Raw genomic sequence first — 23,287 nt, 5'->3', positions numbered from 1 at the left:
GCTAGTTTTCTCTCACTCTAATTTCTCCCTTTTTAAGTCTTCCTTTTCTGGTTTCTAAAAAATTCTCTATCTTTTGGCATACCACTAATCGTTGCACATTGTATGCCTTTTCTTTCAATTTGACGCCATCCTTGTTCCCAATTACAGAACATACATAAATGCACTAATATAAAAAACAGGGAGGGAATGAAGACAGTTAACATAGAAAAACCATATGAAAAAATAAGATGACTCCAGGGTGTAATGGGCAAGTGCAAAGGGTGTAAAGATAAGCCCAGCAACTACAAGCCAGTCAGTTTAACCTTGGTGGTTTAGAAACAATAATTTGGGACAAAATTAATAGTCACTTGGGAAATTCTGCAATAATCATGGGTGATTTTGATCTTCATATAGATTGGATGAATCAAATTGGTAAAGGTAGCACTGAGGATGAGCCCAGACAGTCTCTTTGAACAATACGTTCTGCAACAAACCAGGGAATGGGCTATTTTAGACCCAATAATGTTCAATAAGATTGACTTCAGTAAAGTTTTGGGAGTAGGTGGGAAGTCACAATCAGATCAGCCATGATCTTATTGAATGGTGGAGCAGGTTCAAGGGGCTGAATGGCCTGCTCCTAATTCACACGAATGTATGATCATCTAGTAAGCGTGATCATAACATGATAGGATTTCACATTCAGTTGAGGGTAAGAAATGTGGGTTTAAAGCTAGCATCTTAAACATAAATAAAGACAGTTACAAGGTAATGAAGACAGAGTTGCTAAGGTGCAATGGGAAAATAGGTTAAAAGGTAAGATGGTAGAGAAGCAGTGCCAAACATTTGAGATATTTTGTAACTCAGAAAATATATATTCCATTGTAAAAAAAAAAGGCCCTATGAGAAGGATTATACCATCTGTGGCTAAGGAGGTTCAGGTTTTTTACAAGCCCTCATTATTTTGATGTATACTCTGTCCTATAACGTATCTACTATTAGGGGGCTATAAACTGTCTCCACCAGTGACTAAGATAAAAGCAACATACTGCAAATGCTGGAAAAACTCAACAGGTCAAGCAGCAACTGTGGAGAGAAACAGAGTTAACGTTTTGTGTCCGTATGACCCTTCAGAGCTGGAGAAGGGTCATACGGACTCAAAACATTAACTGTTTCTCTCTCCACAGATGCTGCCAGACCCACTGAGTTTTTCCAGCATTTTCTGTTCTTCTTCCACCAGTGACTACTTTGCTATTTCTTATCTCCACCCAAACTGATTCTACATCTTCTGAAGCAAGATCATTTCTTACTGCACTGATCTCATTCTTTGTTAACAAAGTTACCCCACATCCTCTTCCTTTCTTCCTGGCCTTCTGAAATGTTAAATAACTTTGAATATTCAGGACCCAGCCTTAGGCATCTTGCACCCACATCCTTGTAAAGTCTAGAATACTCACATTATTATTTGTGCTGTCAATTCATTCATCTTGTGTTGAATGTTGCATGCATTCAGATAAAGAGCCTTTAAATTCTGTCTTTTTACTATTTTCCCTACACTGACCTTATTTGCTTTACTAACAGTATAGCAATCAGATTTTGTTTATTAATAACAATCCAGCCCATGTCATCTGCCTGCCTTTGGACCTTTAAAGATTTATTTTTGTAAAGAAACAGTATTTCATTTTCTCCAACCTGCCATACTAGAGCAGTGTTTTTAAACCGAGAATCAAGTTGTCATTTCTTTTGTTACATGTGTATCTTCGGGCCCAATTTTAGGTAAGAAGACAATAGGGAACTCTGGAGTTCTTTTAGGGCAAATCTGGAAGGAAATTGAGTTGTACAAATCCACAGTTCCTCCATCCAAAACATAACCTAGAAAATTACGGTGGAAATCAGTTTGTTTAAAAAAAGTTTTTCTTCACCCACATAGAATACCAGCTCAACATGTAGGGTATTATTAAAATGTTTGGAGATGATACAAAAATTGGGCATGTGGTTGATAATGAGGATGTAAGCTGCAAGATTATATCAATGTACTCTCAGGCGAGCAGAAAAGTGGCAAATAGAATTAAATCTGGAAAATTGAGGTAATGTATTTGGGGATGACAAACAAATCGTAAAATTCTAAGTAGTATCGAGGGACCTTGCAGTGTACATCTGAAGGTAGTAGGACAGCTAGTAGATAAGGTGGTCAAGAAGGGATCCTGGATAATTCCTTTACTAGGTGAGGCCTAGAGCATGACAGCAGGGAACTTGCATTAAGACATTAGTTAGATCACAGCTAGAGTTCCACGTACAGTTCTGAACACTGCATTAAAGGAAGGATGTGATCCCACTAGAGGGGATGCAGAGAAGATTTACGAGGATGTAGCCAGCGATGGAGAATTTCAGCTGTGAGGAAAGATTAGATAGGCTGGGGTTTTTGCTGGTTATGGGGAGATTTAATTAAGGTAAAATTGAGGGATAGGATGGGCCTATTTCTGTTAAAAGAGATCAATAATCGGGGCATTGATATAAATTAATTGGTGGAAGGATTAAAGGGGAGTTGATGATTAATGCTTTTCACCCAGAGGATGGTGGGGGTCCAGAACACACACTGAAAGGATGGTGGTGAAAGGAACTCTCATTGCATTTAAAAGACACTTGGATATGCACTTGAGGCACCTTAACCTACAGGATTATGGACCAAAAGCTGGAGGGCGGAGTTAAACTGGATAATTATTTTTGGCCGGTACTGCATAATGGGCCAAATGAGCACCTCCTGTGCCCTATATCATTGTGATTCTAATATAGTCTGACTAGTGAACCTGACTGTAATCAATTACCTTTTAGACAGTGGTACACCTGTATCTTCTGCTGATGGGAGTTGTACTTCCATATTTTCATCTTTCAAAGGTTTCAGTCCAGAAACATAGCATTGCCTCCCTACACTACATAATGAACCAAGATATATGGGAAGTGATAGAAATTTTTCAATGTAATTATGTCTCTTAACCAGGTGAATGATAATTTCTTCTCAGCAATGCCAAAATAAATTGTGATTCAAAAATACAGGATCACTACGATAATCTATAAAGCAGAAGTAAACCTAGAATAGTAAATGGTGAGAGCTGTTATCATAACCTGTTCAACAAAATGTAGGACATGGAGGCAGATGGTATTGGAGAAGATGACGTACACAATGATTAGTTCTGGTCATAAGTTTATGTAAAAATAGTCAGTCACATGAAAAATATTACATTGTACAAGTGAGTTTTCATACAATGATACAAACTAATATATTGTTTAGGTTCCATATTTACTAATTATTGTATTTCTATTGTTTGTATACAAAACTTCGAAATGGAGCAAAATACAAAAGCAAGCTACCTGATCCTTCAGTGATCTGCACTCTCTTTCTTATCTGTATTAATATTTAGAGCTACTTACAAGAATACAAGCATGAAATTACATTAAAAAGTTACTTTGTGAATTTTGCACAACTCGTATTTTAACCTAGTATTGGGGGAAAAAAACTTTAAATAATTTGCATTAAGTCACCACCCAATATGTATAGCTACACCTGTGGAAACACAGCAGAGTGCTATTTATCTTAACTAACTGGTGAGCCAGCATTTCCAGCATATACAATTTTCTTGTGCCAAATGTAAAATACAAGGTACGTTAAGTGAAGGCAGTTAGTTGCATTACTCATTTATGATACTGGAATTGATAAACAGCTAGATCTGAATTAATCACTTATCAAAACAAAAGCATCTACTGTGTTTATATTTCTTTTCCAACCTATTAAGTGGCTGCCTAGTGATTGAGAAATTGAAGAATTTAATGGTTATGTTTTCCTGTCCACCTCAAATCAGGTTCTAAATTTATTAATTGTAAAGGTTTTGTGATGGCTTTCAGAAGTCTGTCTTGGCTTACGCTAGATCAATTCATAGCATAATTGGAAAAATGCAAAACAATTTTGTTGCTAAAATTAATTAAATATTTAGTAGTTACTAAATACTTTAAAATCTAGCCACAATATTAATTATAAAAAATGCAGAGCTGAAAACTATTTACTTCCCTAGGAATGTTTTCTGTTGGGAAGAAAAATTGTGATTGGTTTCTGTTACTTATGACACGTAAATACCACAGAACAAAACTTTCTATTAAATATCTGCATGCTACACTGAATTTAGAACTTGAGTAAAACATTATTTAAACAAAAGTAAAATATGAGAAGTTAAATATGAATTAATCATCAAAAAACTAACTTTTTAAACCTTTAATAACATTAGATGTTAATTTTTTTTTGCTGTTGGACTTCTTTATTTAAGGCCACTTATTTTTCAATTTTTTAAAAAATATTCAAACTTTTAATAACTGAGTTTCTAATAACTTGGTAGGATCACTTCATACCTCTGATCCCAGCAGCTGTCAACACTGAAAATATTGCAAATGTCATATTCCCTGACCATATTGTTTTCATACTTACAATCTATGCACAAGATCCCATATGTTTTATGGAAAATAGTCTGCATTTTGTTATACTTTAAGGTCATTAATGCTTTGTCAAATAACAACTAGGAACTAACACAATAAATAAAACTATGTATTACTCGCCACATTACTGCACCATCCCTTGTATCGAGAGCTGCTGAGCACATATTTGGAAGGAGTGCACATAAATTATTTTGAAAACATCTAAACTCTATACAATATGTTTTGATTTCTTTACAGATTGTATTTACTACTTTTCCATGCTGATTTTACTCTTTAGATTCTCATTCACATTTGAGTTTCTATTGTTCTAGATATCAGAAGTAATTTGTTTCTATGAACTGAAGACATATACCAGGCGTATTATGTCCATACCTCAAACTACTGACGTCTCTCATTTTTTAAATCCTCGGGGGTCTGCTATTCTGTTTCTGTACCCTACAACTAACTTCACCTTCTTTAGAAATACCTGTTTAATCCTGCTTTTGCAATGAGTTGCACAGTGCTAGTGGCAATTGGTGTATTCGGCATCCCCTCCAAAGTTACCCTAGCATTCTGTATCTACAGTCAAAACAGAGGAGTGTGTCTCTTTTGCTGGACAGCTAACAGTGCACAGGAATTGACACGAGGATTGACAAATCATCTTTAGAAACCACAGCCTCAACATAATGGTGAATCCAGGGCTGCTCTTTTATGGTCAGGAAACCTAGAAGACCCTTTTTTCCCCCCTTGTTTCCTGGCTGCTACTAGCCAGATTGAAAGGTAGGCACTTTAATGAGTGAGGAGGCCTTTGACAGAAGTGAAGGGGAGGGATTAGAAAGATTGGGGATTAGAGGACCAGAAGCCAGACAACAATTGAAGACCTAAGGTTCGTGGGTTCGGAGGCAGGAAGTGCAATCACAAGGTGTGATGGAGGGCAGGCAAAAATCAAAGGCCAGAAGGGACATCGGAGATGAATGCAGAGAGGTGGCGGCCTGGGAAACCTTGCCAGCCAAGGTAAAACAACAGCATGATATTTAAATATCATGAAATCAACAGCATGATATTTAAATAACCAACCAGCCACCTGTGCCCTTTTACCTCCATACACATTCTTTTGCATCTAAAAACTAATTTTCTTAAGATAAATCCATAATGGGAAGTCTGTTTCTATTTGTATATTGTATAGGGTTGCCCTTTAACAGTTCTGAAATTGCAGAAGATCAAGTCCATTATACATTCTTAACACAACTCTCCTACTTTGTGCTTTTGGGTTTTTCTATGTGGTCCCATTGCTTTCTCATTGGCATAATTAATCAATCTTCTAATGCTTGTTGCTTTTCACTCTGTGTTGTAAAAGGATACACAGCTTCAATGTTTTCCTTGGTGCTATTTTCCTCTAATATCTATTCTGCCATAACCATGCTTCAACTATCTGCTCGCTCTTATTTCTGTTTCCTCTTCTTGGACCATTCCTCCAAAGGCCTAAAGATCATGCAATCCTACTCATAATCACCCTGCCACTATTGGGCTACTTAATGAGACTACCATCACTGTACTTTGTCTTACATTTTTGAAAATTGCTCACGACTGACCCAATTTTGCCTGAGGTCATTAGATATCTCGCACAACTACTTGATGCAAATGTTTCCTTGAGAGTGGTTAACTGTGGCATGGCTCAGATTATAAACAAGGGGAATGAATATCCTCAGAGCTTTTCCCGCTGCACCACCACAATTTTTCAATAAAACCACATTTGCATTCAAAGTTACAGCAACATCATCACAGGAGGAAGCTCTGGAATTTCACCACCTACGTGATTGAATACCAGAATCAGTATTGTGTGACACACTAATTATGCTGCAATTCAAATTAAATGTTTTTACAAGTAAAATAACAGCATAAGTTTAATTTTATTAGCTTTCGTGAATACAAAAAGTAATGTCTTCAATAAAGTGTATCTTTAATTCAGTTTATTATTGTATTTGCTTAAATGGACTTCTGGGGTTTTGTGGTAAACAGCTATGATCCATACCCAAAGGGTTTACACACCCCTTGACTTAAAGGTTAGAAGATGAAAACTAGCACTTGTGTTTATAACTGTTACAATATTATTATTTAGCTATATCTAATGTAATAAGGGCCTTGATCTATTTTTCATTTTACTTAGGTTAGCTGTGCAATTTCCAAACAGTAAGGTTTAAAGCAATTGGTTCATGACAACGGTTTATCCTCATCCACTTAACTGCTGGCTACAGTAAATCTGAGTGGCATCTGTTTGAGGACTAGTAGACATGAACTGAATAAAGAGATGCCTGCCTTGTCCTTTAATCAGTTTCTGTCCTTGGTTCGTTCCACAATAGAACCTACTCACTCCTACACTCTGCCAAGGGTTCAAATCAACGGCCAAACCCACAGCACATAATTTATATTAAAAAAATGAAATCAGCATTTATTGGGCAAATCCAAAATTCCTTCAGCATATTTGGGTTGGTTGTCTTTGCATCATATTACAATAGAATAATGACTAAAGTGTTCTTCACCGATTGTCACCAATGCAGGATTTTTGATTCAATCCAGAAAACCAGTTGGCCAGGGCACTGCTCCTTACCATGTTTATTCCTTTTTCTTTCCAGCCTTCCTGTAGTAAATGATGGTGGTCAAAACCCATATATTCAACACACCAATAACAGCGTAACGTATAAGCACTGGAAAGAAAATTAAAACCATTATAAGATGCGCCTTTAAAGCATCATTACAGACCATGCATAAAAATCAAGCCTTTGCTTCTACAACAGAAGTTTGTAATAATCAAAAAGATTATTGTATTTTAATTTGCATTTATGTAAAGCACACAAGCATTCCATAGGTGCCTTCTTGGGTCCAGTGGTGTCAGCCACTACCATAATCAGTCAGAATGTTACATTATAGGGGTTTGACTCATGCTGCCCTGTATCTTACACAATAGAATAAGCCCAAGAACGTAACTATATCATCCCTTTGTGAGCTGGATGGATACTTATGTCTTTATCATGAATACCTCTTTAGGTTTTCTGAAAGCAAACATTTAGGGCAACGAGGCCAGATAGAAATCAATAAGCTGCTTTATTTCACTACTTCTAATCAGCATCTAGCCAGAGGAGCTGCTCATTAAAGATACTCCCTTTTGAAGCTAACTTCAAAGCTTAGAGGCATTATAAGCCCCTACAATGAGAATGTTGGCTGGGAGACACGGGTGAGAATTACAGCTTGTCTAATGATCCAGTTGTACTGGGCTATCATAAATATCTGGTTGGAATATAAATAGCTGCAGGCATTTTAAACTTATATTCTAAAACTCAAAACACCTAAATGCACCTTTTTAAAAAAATCATTTCTATGGAAAAATGATCAGAAATCTCAATGTGACAATGATTTATAGAATATCAGCTTCAATATAATGCATAGGGTGTGGTTATGAGCTGATCTCCCAGTAAGGCGCATTATACCATGGAATACATATTGTGCTCCATTAGTAGCATATGCATGAGGTGCTGGTTTTAAACTTTCACTTACTGAGCACAAATTCTAATAATTGGTCTAACTAAACATAACCTGAAAGCAATCAAATACAACTCCAATTTCTTGAGGGAAGTTATTAAGTTGAATGGTGCTTGTAAATTTCTGGCTGCAGGTCAGATAAAAATATGAAATGACAACTTAAAAACAACTTTTGAGACTGAATTATAATGCATGAAAGCAAATCCTTTGTATAGATACATATATGGAAGCCCTTTACTGAAACAAACATTTCCAGACTTGTGGAACATCCTTTATAAACACTAGGCAAAAAGGAGATAAGTTATTGGCTCTACTATTTGTTAAGAGTGCAGGTCTAAGATCAGAATTGAGAACAGAATGGAATTTGTACACATATATTTCAAAAAGAAAAAATTTGACTGCAAGGTGTTACTCAAATGAAAAGATGATATTTCTTTTAAAGTTTTTTCAAACAACCAAAAGCACACTACCAGACAATCCCAGAAATAGGATGAGTCATAGTGACTAACTCTAGAAATAACTGATATCTAGACACCTGCTGGCTTGTTAACTTAACTCATGGTTATATGAAGTCCTTCAGCTAATAAGTGAGAGGTATGATACTCATCTTATGAGAGAAAGGCTGATTACGAGAATCGGATGCAGTGATGGAAGTTGCAGTTGGAATCCACTGGCCAAAACAACTTAAGGCTGCCTTTTGATATGGCTGCAATGGGCTGGGATCATCGTGCAACAGTAACAGATAACATACAAGCCCACTCCGCTATGGAAGGTTTTTTTGCTTCCACTAGGCAATCCTTCGCAGCTGCATTATGGAACTCAGCAAAGTGGAAGAATTGAATCCAGGAGCCATTTCTGTACAGAATTACATACTGCTGTTTCAATAAGTGGGTTACTTGGGTGTATGCCGAATAAATGTTATTTTGGTAGAATGGTTGGAAGGGAATAGTTACTATGATTGTGATATTAATCACTTTGATTAGTTATTTTAGGAATCACTTCACTCATCTGGTAACCAATGCCCTTTATGCACAACTTAGGAATGGGAGAGTAATACCTTACATCACAGTGTAAAGAGTTACTACTTTTTTGGTTGTATCTCGTCTTAGGGCATAAATGCTCAGTTTTAGTGGCATGTGAAAGATACTTCCATTCAAAAAAAACCTCCAAGTTAGTTTCGTTTTGGTGACCATAACTGCTACTGCCAACATATTAATATGTTTAAACGTAGGAATTCTGAAAATTAGAAATTTACAGTTAGAATTACTTGGTAATTACGTAAAATCTATTCACCTGCAATGTCCTGGGTGGTCATCAGTGTGGTGAAGATTCTTGCTGTACAAGAATAATAAAATTATTAGTAAATGCATCAAATTCTCCACTGCTGACTATTGTGGAATTACACAGGCACCATGTCTTAAAATTTCCAACATTCAACTACTGCACCTTTATGTCACCAGGGTCATCTATTCCAATGATCTCCTGGCTATCCTTCCAGGCTCCATCCAAAAGTCTCCTGCAGGTATCCTATCCCACCCAAACATCTTGTTTGCTTGTAACTCCTGTGCATTAACCTTCCTTGTCTCCAGACCACCTCATAGTTAAAATTTTCACTGTCATGTTTAAATCTCTCTCTGGTCTCAGCCCTCTATAATCTCTACCAACCCCCAGTTCTAGCTTTTGAGTCCTACGGAATTATCAAAGTTGAAATACAAGTAAAACTGAAAATGTACAATCCCTTTCTAAGGTCTTAGAAAAAGCCAGGATATTGTTAAAATGTGTTTTTAGAGAAGCAAGATTCAATTTATAGTCACACTTACTGCATACTGTATAGATTGCAAAACTCCATGTCAGGGCACTGACTCGATCAGAGTCATGTGTCTTCCACAAAGACTGAAGTTGGGCATATTTACTTAATGCACTGATACACGTGGACAAATTCTATAACAAAAAGAGGACTTGTGTTAATCATTAAAAATTTAATCAAAATATCTAATCAATCCCCAGGCACTTTATTTGCCCAAAGGAAATCTAAACTTGAGACAGTCAGATGCTACTGTTTGAAAAAAAATTCCCTGTTTGTTATCTGTAGGGTCGTTCCACGTACACATGCATGCAAACATATCCATTGCAGGTCAAGAGGGCATGCAGAATATCACTGGCAAAGCTATTCTTAGTCCAACTACTAAGGAGAGAACAAAAATTATCTCATCAAGTTACTCAATGGTTCGTGATTCATTGGATTTTGTGAATTTTGGCACAATAGGGTTACCAACAAAATGCCTTTATTGCTGCTGGTTATATCAATTGGATAATTTGTAAAGTTATGACTTGATAATAACAATGATTGTTGGACTGAACTCAAGTGGAATATGACAATTAGAGAAATTATACTGGAAAAGACAGTCAGATGCTTATAAAGATAATGAGTTGATTATATAATGGTTTTAAAAATACTGTTTAAAAGTCAAGAAAGAAGAAAGTACTTGCTTTTATATATAACTTCGTTCATGACCTCAGGATGTCCAAAAGCACTCTGCAGTCAATGAAGTACTTTTGAAGAGTAGCCAATATTGTAGGAATGTGGCACAATAAGGTCCCACAAAAGGGAATGAGGTAATGGCCAAATAACCTTTTTCAAATGATGTTGGTTCAGGAATAAATATCAGTCAGGACACCGGAGAGAACCTCCTGCTCTTCTTTGAAAAGTACCATGGGATCTTTCACGTCCAACTGAGGGGGCAGGCGGGGCCTCGGTTTAACGTCTCTTCCAAAAGATAGCAGTCACTCAGTGCTGTACTGAAGTTTTAGTTTATAGTACGTGCTCAAATTTCTGGATGGGAACTTGACCCCACAACCTTCTGATTCAGAAGCAAGAGTGGTACCACTGAGCCAAATCTGACACCTTAAAAGCAGCTATAGTTGATCTCATTCCACATCCCTAGGTATCCCCATTGGTGAAAACCATCTTGCTAAGGTTGAAGCCTGACATCGTCACTTGTATTCCACTTCAGGACTTCCCCATCTTCCAATGTCCACCTTTCTAGCCTTTGTGGGCAGAGAATAGTAAACAAAAACACGAGAAAAAGTTAAGACAAGAAAAATAGAATAAAACAGCAAGTAAGAAAAAAGAAATGGAGACACAGGTAGAAAAATAAAAGGATGGTTGGACAATCAATTTCTAAACACCATCTATTAACTTAATGGTTTTCTAATTTCCCATTTTAATTTGTGCCAAAAGATTAACAATGAGCCTAAAGCAGATCTTTTTTCCATAGTTAAAATACATAAAGCTACTTGGAACAAAAATGCATTTGATACAGTTTTGGACCTGTATGAAATAATGAAATATGTCTCATCCTGAAATGTTATCATTGATAGAAGGAAGAACTATATTTAGAAATAAATATTACCATTTTCAGTCATTCAATTTGCAAAACTAAAAATTAAACGATCATGCTGTAACCATGTCAGGGAATTGTTTGGGATTAATCACTGGGGCTATATGATGAAGACAGTTTGTATGGGTGATTTTCAATGATGCTTCATCCAATTGCTTTTTTGAGAGAGATAACAAAAATAATCATTAATCATTAAAAATTACATTAACTTCCTGGGATCACAGCATTTGGAAAATTTCCAGTTTTTGTCATATCCACACTTAAATCTTTTCTTTGCTACTTATTCAACACAATTTATAGTTTACATCAATGCAAAGTTACACAAAATGAGTAAGTGCATTGGCAAAAAATGGCACAGCATATAGCCAGACTGGCTGACTATTTTTAATGCAAAAGAACCAAGTTAGCCTAGTTCTAACTTTACATAAATTAGGATATCTACTTTTGCCACAGACAATAATAGCAAAACAGATATCTTCCTAAATAGACTCCAACAGTTCCTGGGATCACAAAACTACCAGTAGAAAATTCACCAAGGTACTACTAATTGACAGATTTTAGTTTAGCCCAATTTTTGATTCGATGAGGGTGCAAGCCTTCAAACAGCAGCTTATTTAGTAAGTGCTCTACAAGCAGGAGTATTTGGGAACAAAAATCTTCCAGCTAGGTGTGGATTGATACAAGAGGGTGAGATGCAATTACAGGTACTTACTGATATTAGTATAGCATACACTAAACAAAAGGCTGTGGATACTTGTAGACAGGAGGGGAAAGAAAAAGCAAGAAAGCAGGCACAGTGAGAAAGGATTTGGAAACAGAAGAGAAACTTCAAAGCTGTGAGGCTCTTCGCTGGATTGCTTACTGTGAACACTAAATGGGGTTATGTCAGAGGAATGTGCTCCCTCTGCAACAAATACATAGGGCAGGAAGTTGAAGTGCAGGCACGCGGAGGTGTGCCGCCAATCGGCACCCCCGATCAGGGGCCGTGCTGCCATTTTATGTGGGTGGGCCAATTAAGGCCCGCCTAGCGTGACGTCCGCACGGAAGCGCTATGCGCTCCCTGTGCGGGCTGGGGGGGAAATCCCTAAACCCAAGAGTGCGCTCTTTCGCGCATGTGCACGAAGGAACGCACTCATCTCCCTGAGGCTAAGTGCTGCCTCAGGGAGATCAGCTCTAATGTACAAATGATTAAAAATAGAAAAAAAAAAATCCCTGACATGAGTTGGGACATGTCCATAACTTTTAAAAAAAACTTTAATTAAATTTTTAGAAACCTACATGAAACCTCATCCCATCCGTGGATGAGTTTTCATGCTTCTTCTAATGCCCGCCAGGGCTCCTGGCCTGCCCGCCAACCTTAACATTGGACAGGCAGGTCCATTAATTACTCTAATGACTCTGTCAATGGCCTCAATTGGCCATTGACATGTCGGCGGGCGCGCAGCTGATTTTGCTGCGCCCCCGCCTACCTGAACATTTAAATGGGGCGCGGTCACGTCAGGAGTTCTGCCCGACGTCATCACGCATCATTTTACAAGTCGTCGAGCAGGCCCCGCCCCCACTTGCCGACCGGAAAATCCTGCCCATAGTTACCAGTATAAATTTGGTGCTGAATTTGTAGCGTACCACCACTCAATCCAAACCCACCACACCTAAATTGGCTTCAGTGCGGAATGGTATTAATTAGTTCAGTTTTACAGAAATTCTGATTATTCAGTTTTTATTATAAAAGACATAATAAAAGAGGCATAATAAAATTCAAAGCGTCTAGATTTTTATTTCACTCACACCTATTGAATATGTCGACCGCAGCTTTAAACTATTCCTCAAAAGGTCACTCCTCCCACTATTCTGTTCAACTTAGAAACTGGACACGTAACACAAAATGCTTTTTCTCCAAATGTCTAGGTCACAGGGTAAACTGTGATATCTGGAGCAATCAATAAAGGTCTGCACAATACCAGATTTTTTTTTCATCTGATATCTGACAGATCAACCCAGCAAAGAGACACCCATCCTGCGCTATCTCATTCTTAGGCAACCAGGCCACAGTATTCTATTCATACCGCAAACCAAACTACTCAGTTTTCCAGAGTCCATACCTCACTTGACATTTGACAACCAATGGCACAATTAACTACAGTAAACAAACAACTTCTCTCTGTGCGACTGATACTGCAGAACAAATTTTACATCAACAGTTTCTACCAGGATGAACATAGCTTGGGAAATTTTTACAATTTCATCATTGAATCTTACAGCAGAGGAGGCGATTCAGCCCATCATGCCTGTGTTGGCATTTTGAAAAAGCAGTCCAATGTAGTCCTACATACCAGCCTTCTCCACATGACTCTGTCAGTCAGTTCTCTTCAACTTGATGTCCAATTGCCTTTTGAAAGTTCCTATGGAATCTGATTCCACCACCCCTCCAGATCTTAACAAGATCCTCCGCATCAAGAAATTTCTCCTTTCCGCTCTACTTCTGCCAATTATTTTAAATCTATGAGCTCTGATTACTCACGCACTTGCCAGGTGGAAGTTTCTCCCCACTTTCTGTTTCCAAACCTTCCATAATTTTGAATTCCAGCAACAGTTCTGAAGACTGGCACTCCAGAATTTGCCGCACCCCTCGCCAGGCTGTTCCAGTACAGCTACAACACTGGCATCTACCCAGCAATGTGGAAAATTGCCCAGGTATGTCCCGTCCGCAAAAAGCAGGACAAATCCAACCCAGCCAATTACCGTCCCATCAATCTTCTCTTGATCATCAGTAATGGAAGGGGTCATCAACAATGCTATCAAACAGCACTTGCTTAGCAATAACCTGCTCACTGATGCCCAGTTTGGGTTCCGCCAGGGCCACTCAGCTCCTGGCCTCATTACAACCTTGGTTCAAACATGGACAAAAGAGTTGAACTCCCAAGGGGAGGTGAGAGTGACTGCCCTTGACATCAAGACAGCATTTGACAGAGTGTGGCAATAAGGAGCCCTAGCAAAACTGGAGTCACTGGGAATCAGGGAAAAACTCTCCGCTGGTTGGAGTCATACCTAGCACAAAGGAAGATGTTTGTGATTGTTGGAAGTACTTCACTGCAGGAGTTTCTCAGGGTAGTGTCCTCAGCCCAACCATCTTCAGCTGCTTCATCAATGACCTTCTTTCCATCATAGGGTCAGAAGTGGGGCTGTTTGCTGATGTTTGCACAATGTTCAGCACCATTCGTGAATCCTCAGATATTAAAACAGTCCATGTCCAAATGCAGCAAGAACTGGACAATACTCAGGCTTGGGCTGACAAGTGGCAAGTAACATTCACACCTCACCAGTGCCAGGCAATGACCATCTCCAACAACAGAGAATCTCACCATCTCCCCTTGACATTCAATGAGATTACCATCACTGAATCCTCCAATATCAAAGTCCTGGGAGTTACTATTGACCAGAAACTGAACTGAACTAGCTATACGAATATTGTGGCTAAAAGAGCAGGTCAGAGGCTAGGAATCCTGCAACGAGAAACTCACCTCCTGACTCCCCAAAGCCTGTCCACTAGCTACAAGGCACAAGTCAGGAGTGTGATAGAATACTCCCAACTTGCCTGGATGAGTGCAGCTCCAAAAACACTCAAGAAGCTTGACACCATCCAATACAAAGCAGCCCACATGATTGGCATCCCATCCACAAACATTCACTCCATCCACCACCAATGCACAATGGCAGCAGTGTGTACCATCTACAAAAGAAGTTTCTCCTCATCTATATTATAAAAGGTCTTCCATTTACTCTGAGGCTGTGCCCTCAGGTTCTAGTCTCTCCTACTAATGGAAACATCTTCCCCACGTTCACTTTATCCAGGCCTTTCAGTATTTTGTAAGGTTCAATCAGATCCCCCCTCATCCTTCTAACCTCCATCGAGTATAGACCTAGAGTCCTCAAACATTCCTCATATATTAAGCCTTTCATTCCTGGGATCATTCTCGTGAACCTCCTCTGGGCCCTCTCCAGGGCCAGCACATCCTTCCTGAGATACGGGGCCCAAAATTGCTCACAATATTTAAATGTGGTCTGACCAGAGCCTTATAAAGCCTCAGCAGCACATCCAGGTTTATTATTATCACTATCATTACCCTGTGAAACTGACAACTACTTCTGTCATCTGCACATGCTCAATTGAGTTTGGAAATTCAGAAGCTGCTGTCAATGATTTCCTGCTCCACAGAGTCTCCTGTCGCAGTCCCTGCAGGTGGCAATGTTTAGAAACTACTGAGCTAAACTGAACATCCCCTTTTATGTTGTAATATTGCTATTAAAAACCCCTGAAAATGTTACAAATTTTTAATGAGGTGTAACTGAGTTTTTAAATGATGCACTAAGTCATAATAACTGCCAAACAATTTCTCTGGCCCTGAAAAACTAATTTTATATGTGATGCCATTTTTTCCAATATGATAATTCCGTTTGCTAATAAAATTTTGTTTTCGAAAATGGGTTCGCTATTTCAGCTTCTAATATATGTGTTCCAATCTTTATTTCACTTTCTGTAAAAATTTATAAAATATGGAGGAACATCACTGCATCCTACTTCCTGGTTTGCTGTCTGTGAGAATTCTTCAAAGTGACTGGCTGCCTATCCTGCTTAATGATGTCACTATTGCTGAACACCTGGAGATTCCCTAAACACAGCACCAGATACAAATCAACGCCAGGAAAGGTGAAATGCACCACAGAGATTGTTAGATCTTCATGGGCAGCTTTCTTCAATGTCAGTGGTGAGTGCAAAATTCAAGCTGCTGAAACACCTTTAAGTACATCATACATTTTAGTTTTGGAATGCTCACCTACATTGAATTCCCCTAGTTGAACAGTTCCTCTTGTTAACAACAATGGTTTTGTCCATTTTTGAGTTATCAAAATAAAAGCAATTATTTCCGATTCCAATTAACAGTCTAAAATCTAACATTATTGTACTCTACCTAATGCAAAGTAGAGAATCACAAAATATCCTCAGACCAAATGACAAATTTAACACACAAAACCTGATTGAGTTGCTACTGTTCATCTTTAACCTGTTGCTGGACATACTTGGCACCCTTGTTCTTCTCCTTCTACCTTCCCTATTTTGCCTTATCTCGCCAAGCTTTTCACATGCCAGGCTAGTTCCCTGCTAGTGCTTTTGGAACATACTGCCGGTACTCTTTTCTCCTTGTCAATAATCTCAAACCAGAAAGACAGAAAATACACTTCTATCTGCAAGGATATAAACTGAATTATAAATTTTGCATTAAATTTTTCCATGCAGCAGCAAATGTCCGCACAAGGATTATAATATCGAGCCACAGTTTCATTTGGCTGTACTGCCACCATTAAATCCACTAAGGAAAATAATTTGCCAATGAAAGAAGGCTGCCAAAACCAGGGACAATGCTAGAGCCAACAATGTGCCAGGAATCAAATCTGTCTATTAGCCACTGATTACCTGAGCCCTTTGGCTAGAAGAATCACACCAGTGCACACAACGGGTGGGATTTTCAGTTCTGGCTGCCTGCCAAAGCCAATGGACTTTTGGCTGGCTAACCGCATCCGGGGCAGGGGAGCCCATCGCAGTGGGACCGAAAAATCCTGCCCAACACACGCAGTCAGATTATGCTCATGCTGCATACAAGAAACTCTGAATTCCTCCAAAAATCAAGGACACGAATTGTGCATGGCTTCATGGTGCAACACGGTCATGTGCAGACGGTGACGCTCAATGGGCTGAATTTTACATGTACCCGGCAAACATGGTTCCTGTGTGTGGGGGGTGTGTGCGGGGGCAGAGACACTTAAAATGTGGTGAACGCACACACCACCACCTTCCTGCCCACCCCAGAGCTCATCCCCATAATATGGTGGCGGAGTGGGGGTGGGGGACTGGGAGGGGGAAGGGGGGGGTGGTGCTTGTCATCGAGCCTATTGACCTGAACAATATGCTGCTCATACCATAATATGTTTGGCGCGGAAGCAGGGTTGGATCAGGAAGCCTGATTTTTAACCTGAAATGATTGAAGGGTGGGGTCACTCTTCAGAGGCACTTGGCCGATCGAAGGACGCCCCCCCCTCCCTTAGACTGAAACCACCCCCCACCCCTTCATTCCTACCCACTCACTCTCTTAAACCCACCCTCATCCCCCACAGCCCCTACCCCTATCACTCCCAAACCTTTTCAAGACCTTGGACTTACCTTCTCCAGGGATCCTCAGCCTTGAGCTCCACTCCTCACCTGCAGATCTGGCAGTGGCCATTGATACCTTCCTGGCACTGCCTGGACAAATAGAGCTGCTGGCCAATCAGATTGGCTGGCAGCTCCAGAGGGCGGAACTTCCATCTCAAAAAGGGGCAGAAGTCCCACTCAGGCCTAGTTAATGAGCCCTGCACCAATTTATGACTGCGGGGCTGCTCAGCGTAGGGTCAGTCGGCTTCACGCCAACGTGGTTTCTGGGGAGGCAAGCTATCCGTATTATCCAGCTCAATGTCTGAGAAAAACAGTGAGTCATTACTTCGTGCTAACATTAAATGCTAGTTAAGATAATTACGTATCTTGAAGTACCTGTACTTCTCTACGTATGTAGGTTGTGACCTGTCACTTCTATATAGCTTCAGTCAAGAAACTTACCTATTCCTGGCAGGATTCCTTGAAACAAGATTACATGGTTTGCAAAAACAATTATTGAAGAGGACTCATCAAGGATTTATTTTTAAAATATTACTTAAATAAACAAGGTATGATACTCAAAATGAACACATCAATACCAAATCCAGTATATTCTCTATGCTTGTAGAGGGAATATAAATGACAGCCCAATACCATACTATATGCTCAAACCTGTCTGCTTCTGTTGGCGAATTTCTTCCATTCACAACAAACCGCTGAAACGTTACTCCTGCTGAGTGTAAGGCAGAGAAAATGGGAATTCAGCTGTGCTCCAGCTCAACTTTACCTCCTTCCAGCCAGTTACAGGTATAACTGGATATCCCTGAAGCTTTTCTACAGGTTAAAAAGGTCCATTGTCTCTTGTCATTGGTATTACAAATTAGATCACTCGAGGTCTGGTGCACTCGTCAGTCCACCACTACATGAAGCATACATGTACTGTTGTAAGCATCAGCAGCAAGTTACAGTCATGAAGTAAAACATCATCCATAAGTTGCTTAATGGAATACTTACCATAGCTAAATCTATGATAAACTTATGGATTGTTATGAGACGCCAACCAAGGATAAATCTGAATGCTGCTAAGGAAGAAATTAAAAATGGAATGCAAGTCAATTACATGTTGCATGCAAGAACTATTTTACCATCTGTAAAAAACAAAAACAGTTTATATTTTGAAATTCATGAGCAAATTTAAAGGCATTATTCTTTTCTAATACTTTGAATTAAATCTTTCAGGTACATTTTGTATTTCTTTGGCACTAAATTCTACTGCCCTTATTTTCCATGAGCATTCCACACTAAGATTATATTCTGCTTTCTAAAGTAATGGAAGCTGTTACTAACTCTCAATCTATCAGTTTAAAAGTTACAGCCTTATGCATTATTGCAGATTTTCTCTTTATTTTGAACTCTTAAATATTTTGATGAGTCATTGGTCCTCGCCTTGGACACCTCCTTTGCCAAGGAGCAGCATACATACTTATGAACAAGCTATCATCACAAGGAATCGAATGGATAGATTTTAAAAATTCATTCTCGGGACGTGGGTGTCACTGACACGGTCATTACTCATCCCCAGGGCCATTTCAGAGAGAATGTTGATGGCATGGCACCGGATCAGTGGTTTTTCCACTCCTAAAGGATATTAATGAACTTGATGAGTTTTTACCACAAGCTGACTGCTTCATGGTGGTTTGATTTTCAGATTTTTTTTTTAAACTGAATTCAAACTCTCAAACTGCCATGGTGGGATTTGAGCTCAAACTTTTCCAATTGTTAGTTCCTGAGTTACGAATCCAGTAGCATATCAACAATACCACTAATCCTTCAGCCCCCCTATTCGCCAAAACAAAGGCACTGCTTTAAGAAAAACAAAATTTGCAATACTTATTGCACCAATCACAAGTCAAGAAAGCAAAACTTCAACCATGAACTGGATATAGCTCTCATGTCTGAGGAGTAGCATGTCTCTTGCATTGTGGGACAGAACATAAGGAAAGGCTCATACAAAAGCAAAATAGTGCGGATGTTGGAAATCTGAAAGTAAAGGGCATCGATCAGAAACTGTTTCTCTCTATAGATGCTGAGTATTTCCAACACTTTCTGTTTTCGTTACAAGGCAAGAACTGGTGCCAGAATTTCAAGTGTTGGCAGGTCAGCACCTGGTGCTGGCAGGATTTAAAAATCACAGTGCAAGAGGTCATCTCTGGCGCCTGACACTTTTGGCACAGTCTACAATTTTCAAGGTGCTGGCGGGGCGGGGGGGGGGGGGGGGGGGGGGGAGGGAACACAGAACCCATTCTCCTCCAATTAATGTCCCATTAAGCTCCTTTAGAAGCTTGTTAACAGGCAGGGGCAACTGAGACTGTAATTTTCAATGGAGATTTCAGTGAAGCCGAACAGTCTGAAGCATGTTAGTGCCCAACTGTTGGATTCATTGCAGGGAGATCTGAATATTTGTTTTTAATAGTTGAAAAGTATTGGTTCATGGGCATCTTGCACTAAGTCGAGCACATTACCTTCATGTTGGCTGCATGGCCACTTTCCTTTGTCTTAACGTTACTTGCCCTCTGAGTTGCTGCCTGCTGTATTTAGCAAAGCAGTGGCAGGCCCCATCATGGCTGCCATCTACCTTTGCTGCTTGCACTCTACAGGCAGCTCTCACCTTCTGGACACATTCGGTGTCACTAGTTGGGCGCTGAGCTCACCTCCTGCCCAATTAAGGCATTTACATTTAAAAATAGCCTGGCTTATGAGATGCTGTGCAAGTACAGGATTGGACCAGGAAGTCATCTGGGTGTCGGTTCCTGACCCTTCTTAGAAAATCCAGCCCTTGTTGTCTGACAGCCTATTCATCTCTCACTGTGAGTTTCTATAATCTTTGTCATAATCTTTCTTACCTTAATCTATTTTATTAATCCTATGAACTTTCCAATCTTTCCAAATACTTTGTCCTACTTTCTTATATTTCTTTCCTACAACTTTATTGACTCAACACTCAGTTCTGTACCATGAACATATTTTGAGAGCCTCATGACTATAGAACTCCTGAGCTGAGTATGGAATACCCATCCTAACTTTTCATATAGTAACTAAAGATCAGTGTGGGAAAGACCGAGAATCCAGCACATGCTAAAAATTCCAATTTGAGCAACTTATAATTAAAATAGTCAAAAGCAATCTAATATCCTCCTCTCCAAAACTTTTGAGGAACATTATGTTTATGAGCGAACCTTAGGTTTATTATTGAATAGCGATAAATCCATTAAAAAGAAAAGATTGAAGAAATACGGTTAGATAAGACACTTCTCACACCTTCAGGACACCGCAGAGCATCTCACAGACCATATTGTCCTGAAGTACAGTTACTGTTGTTATGTAGGCAATCCAGCTGTCCATTTTCACAAAGCAAGGTTCCACAAACAACAAATAAGGTGAACGACAAGATACTATGTTTCGGAGGTTTCATTGAAATATGAATTAATATCTGGTGTTAGTCAGCACACAGAGAATTCTTCTTTGAACAGTACTATGGGATCTTTAACATCCACCTGAGTAGCAAACCAGGATTCAGTTTAATGCCTCATCAAACAGACGACATCTCCAGCAATATGGCACTCACTCAGTACTCCACTGAAAAATCAGCATGAATCATGGGCTCAACTTCTGGAGCGGTGTTTAAACCCTCCAAATAAGCAGTACAAGATTTTATTCTCCTGACCAATTTCGAAACAGCATTTTTTTCTGTCATGACTAAACAGTCTATAGGTTCAACCCTGTTAAGTTCAAAAACTTCCCTCCTTCCCGGTGCTCTTCCCAATCTACAAGTATAATTTCCAGTCCCTTCAGCTAAGGCTTAATTTCCTGGTACAGGGAATAATGCTGTCACTTGATCTGTGCTAGCAACTAACTGAATGAGAAGGCAAAGGATGGTCACACAAACTACTGCTGCCTCTCAATCATCCCCAATTGCTGCTGTTAGTCACCATAATATCTCAATCCTGTAAATATGGCTCAATATGAACATAGGAATACAGAAGGTTGCGAGGCTATAACATAATCAGGGTTTCAAATACCAAACTGTCTATTTAAACCTTCATTGGCCTCATTAACCCCAATTAAGTCCTCCTGCAATTTATACAATTGTGGTCAAAGACGTTCGGATTTACTTACACCTACCCCTCCCACGGTCACTCTGAAATTAGCCATAATGAGGTACATAACAGGGATTACATTTTCTTTGATTTTTCATCGGCCTCTGCTCTCATAGCAAGATTGCTTGAGGTCAGAATGAGTTGAGCAATTACAGGCAAGAACCTATGTCTCACCTAATCACAGCACTGGACCAAAGCAGGGTGCCCAACTGGCATCCCAGTCATTTACTTGTTTTCTTTGTAAATCATATGTAACAGAATTAGTGGAATTACCAGAGTTTAAAATGATTCACAAGGATATCTGAATTTAAACCAATGCTACAATGAATTAAAAGATTTGCAATGGATCCCTTAAATCAGAATTAAATTCCAAGGATACAGTATTGAGTACGGTAAAGCTGTCCCAATGTTTCCATTGTAAAAGAGAACACACATCAAGAGAATAGCATCTGCAAAACAATGGACAGTAGCATTAGTGATACACACTACAAACACAAGACACTTGCACAACTGGCTTTCTTCACAGGAGTTAATCTAATCATTAATTAAACTTTTAATTCCCATGAAACCAACCAACAAGAGACATTAACCTCAATTCTGATCAAAGGGCCCCACATATTTCTTTGGTTATGTACATTTTGGATAACAACTTAAAGATCATAAAAGATTATGTATTATATGAAATTTTGAAAATATTTGTATATTTCCTCCCTACTAACAAATTGCTAGCTCTTTTTTGAATAGGCTGCCTAAATGCTGGCAGACATCGGGGGAATCATTAATGGACCAAGTCAAAACCACACCCAATGCATGAAATGACTTACATATCCACTTCTCAGCAGAGGCCACTGGTTAGTAGTCAATTGGAGGAAGTTAGGGGATTTCTTTCCTTTCTCTAGCCCACGACACTAAATCATACGATCCAAATGCTGTGTAGCTAACTCGGCACAGGCCAAGGACCAGACTTGGAAACTTATAGCCTGCCAGCTTACAGGTTCACTGTTTAGTGCACTTGTGCATTAATTGTAGAAATTAGAGTAGGCATTTAGCCACTGGGTCACCACAAGTTAGCTTTTCAACTGGAGCCACCACTCATTTAATAATGCACTATGAAGGTTATATTTAACTTTTACACAAAGACAAAAGCATGACAGTTATCCCTCTCCCTGCACCCCAACTTGGTTTGTTATTCTGTAGCATACTAAATAATTGGTTACCTTGTATAATTAGGATTGGATACTCCAAGTATGTTGCCAGTGGGTATTCATAGTAAGTCTGGTACGTCAGGAAGACCAGAAACCTAAAATAGATGGAAATATTTGTTCTGAAATTTGCACTGTGAAAACCAGTTTGAAAGTCTGAAAAATTTTCCATATAAAGGATGGGACATGCAGATTATTTGAACAAGTTAACCATTGCTAGCATTAGACATATCTGATCCAGTGTGGGATCCTTACGATGATGCCATAGCCAAAATGACTGAGAATTAATTCGATGAACTCTTTGTTTGAAGGCCTAAGACAATGAATCCAAGGGTTTTAAAATACTTTGATTGCGGTTAAAGTATC

The 23,287-nt window shown here is 39.2% G+C and overlaps 1 protein-coding gene across 2 annotated transcripts in view; it reads right to left on the bottom strand.

The window, feature by feature from the left end:
* slc66a3 (solute carrier family 66 member 3) overlaps positions 1-23,287 on the bottom strand; it is a 51,684-nt gene that overhangs the window by 9,860 nt on the left and 18,537 nt on the right. Inside the window, exons 2-7 of one of the 2 annotated variants that reach the window (XM_041187908.1) lie at positions 22,937-23,019; positions 22,099-22,168; positions 18,577-18,634; positions 9,795-9,915; positions 9,268-9,309; positions 7,046-7,142 (exon numbers count right to left, since the gene is read on the bottom strand). In XM_041187908.1, the coding sequence (XP_041043842.1) occupies positions 7,051-7,142; positions 9,268-9,309; positions 9,795-9,915; positions 18,577-18,634; positions 22,099-22,168; positions 22,937-23,019 (466 nt within the window). In that variant the 3' untranslated portion in view covers positions 7,046-7,050. Of the gene's footprint in view, positions 1-7,045; positions 7,143-9,267; positions 9,310-9,794; positions 9,916-10,465; positions 11,023-18,576; positions 18,635-22,098; positions 22,169-22,936; positions 23,020-23,287 lie in introns of those variants that run through there. The other variant, XM_041187909.1, reaches the window with a different exon arrangement.

Source organism: Carcharodon carcharias, chromosome 5 (assembly GCF_017639515.1).
Source record: "Carcharodon carcharias isolate sCarCar2 chromosome 5, sCarCar2.pri, whole genome shotgun sequence".
Classification (NCBI taxonomy): domain Eukaryota; kingdom Metazoa; phylum Chordata; class Chondrichthyes; order Lamniformes; family Lamnidae; genus Carcharodon; species Carcharodon carcharias.
Note: the sequence above shows the minus strand (reverse complement) of the source record. Positions and strands in the feature narration are given on the sequence as shown.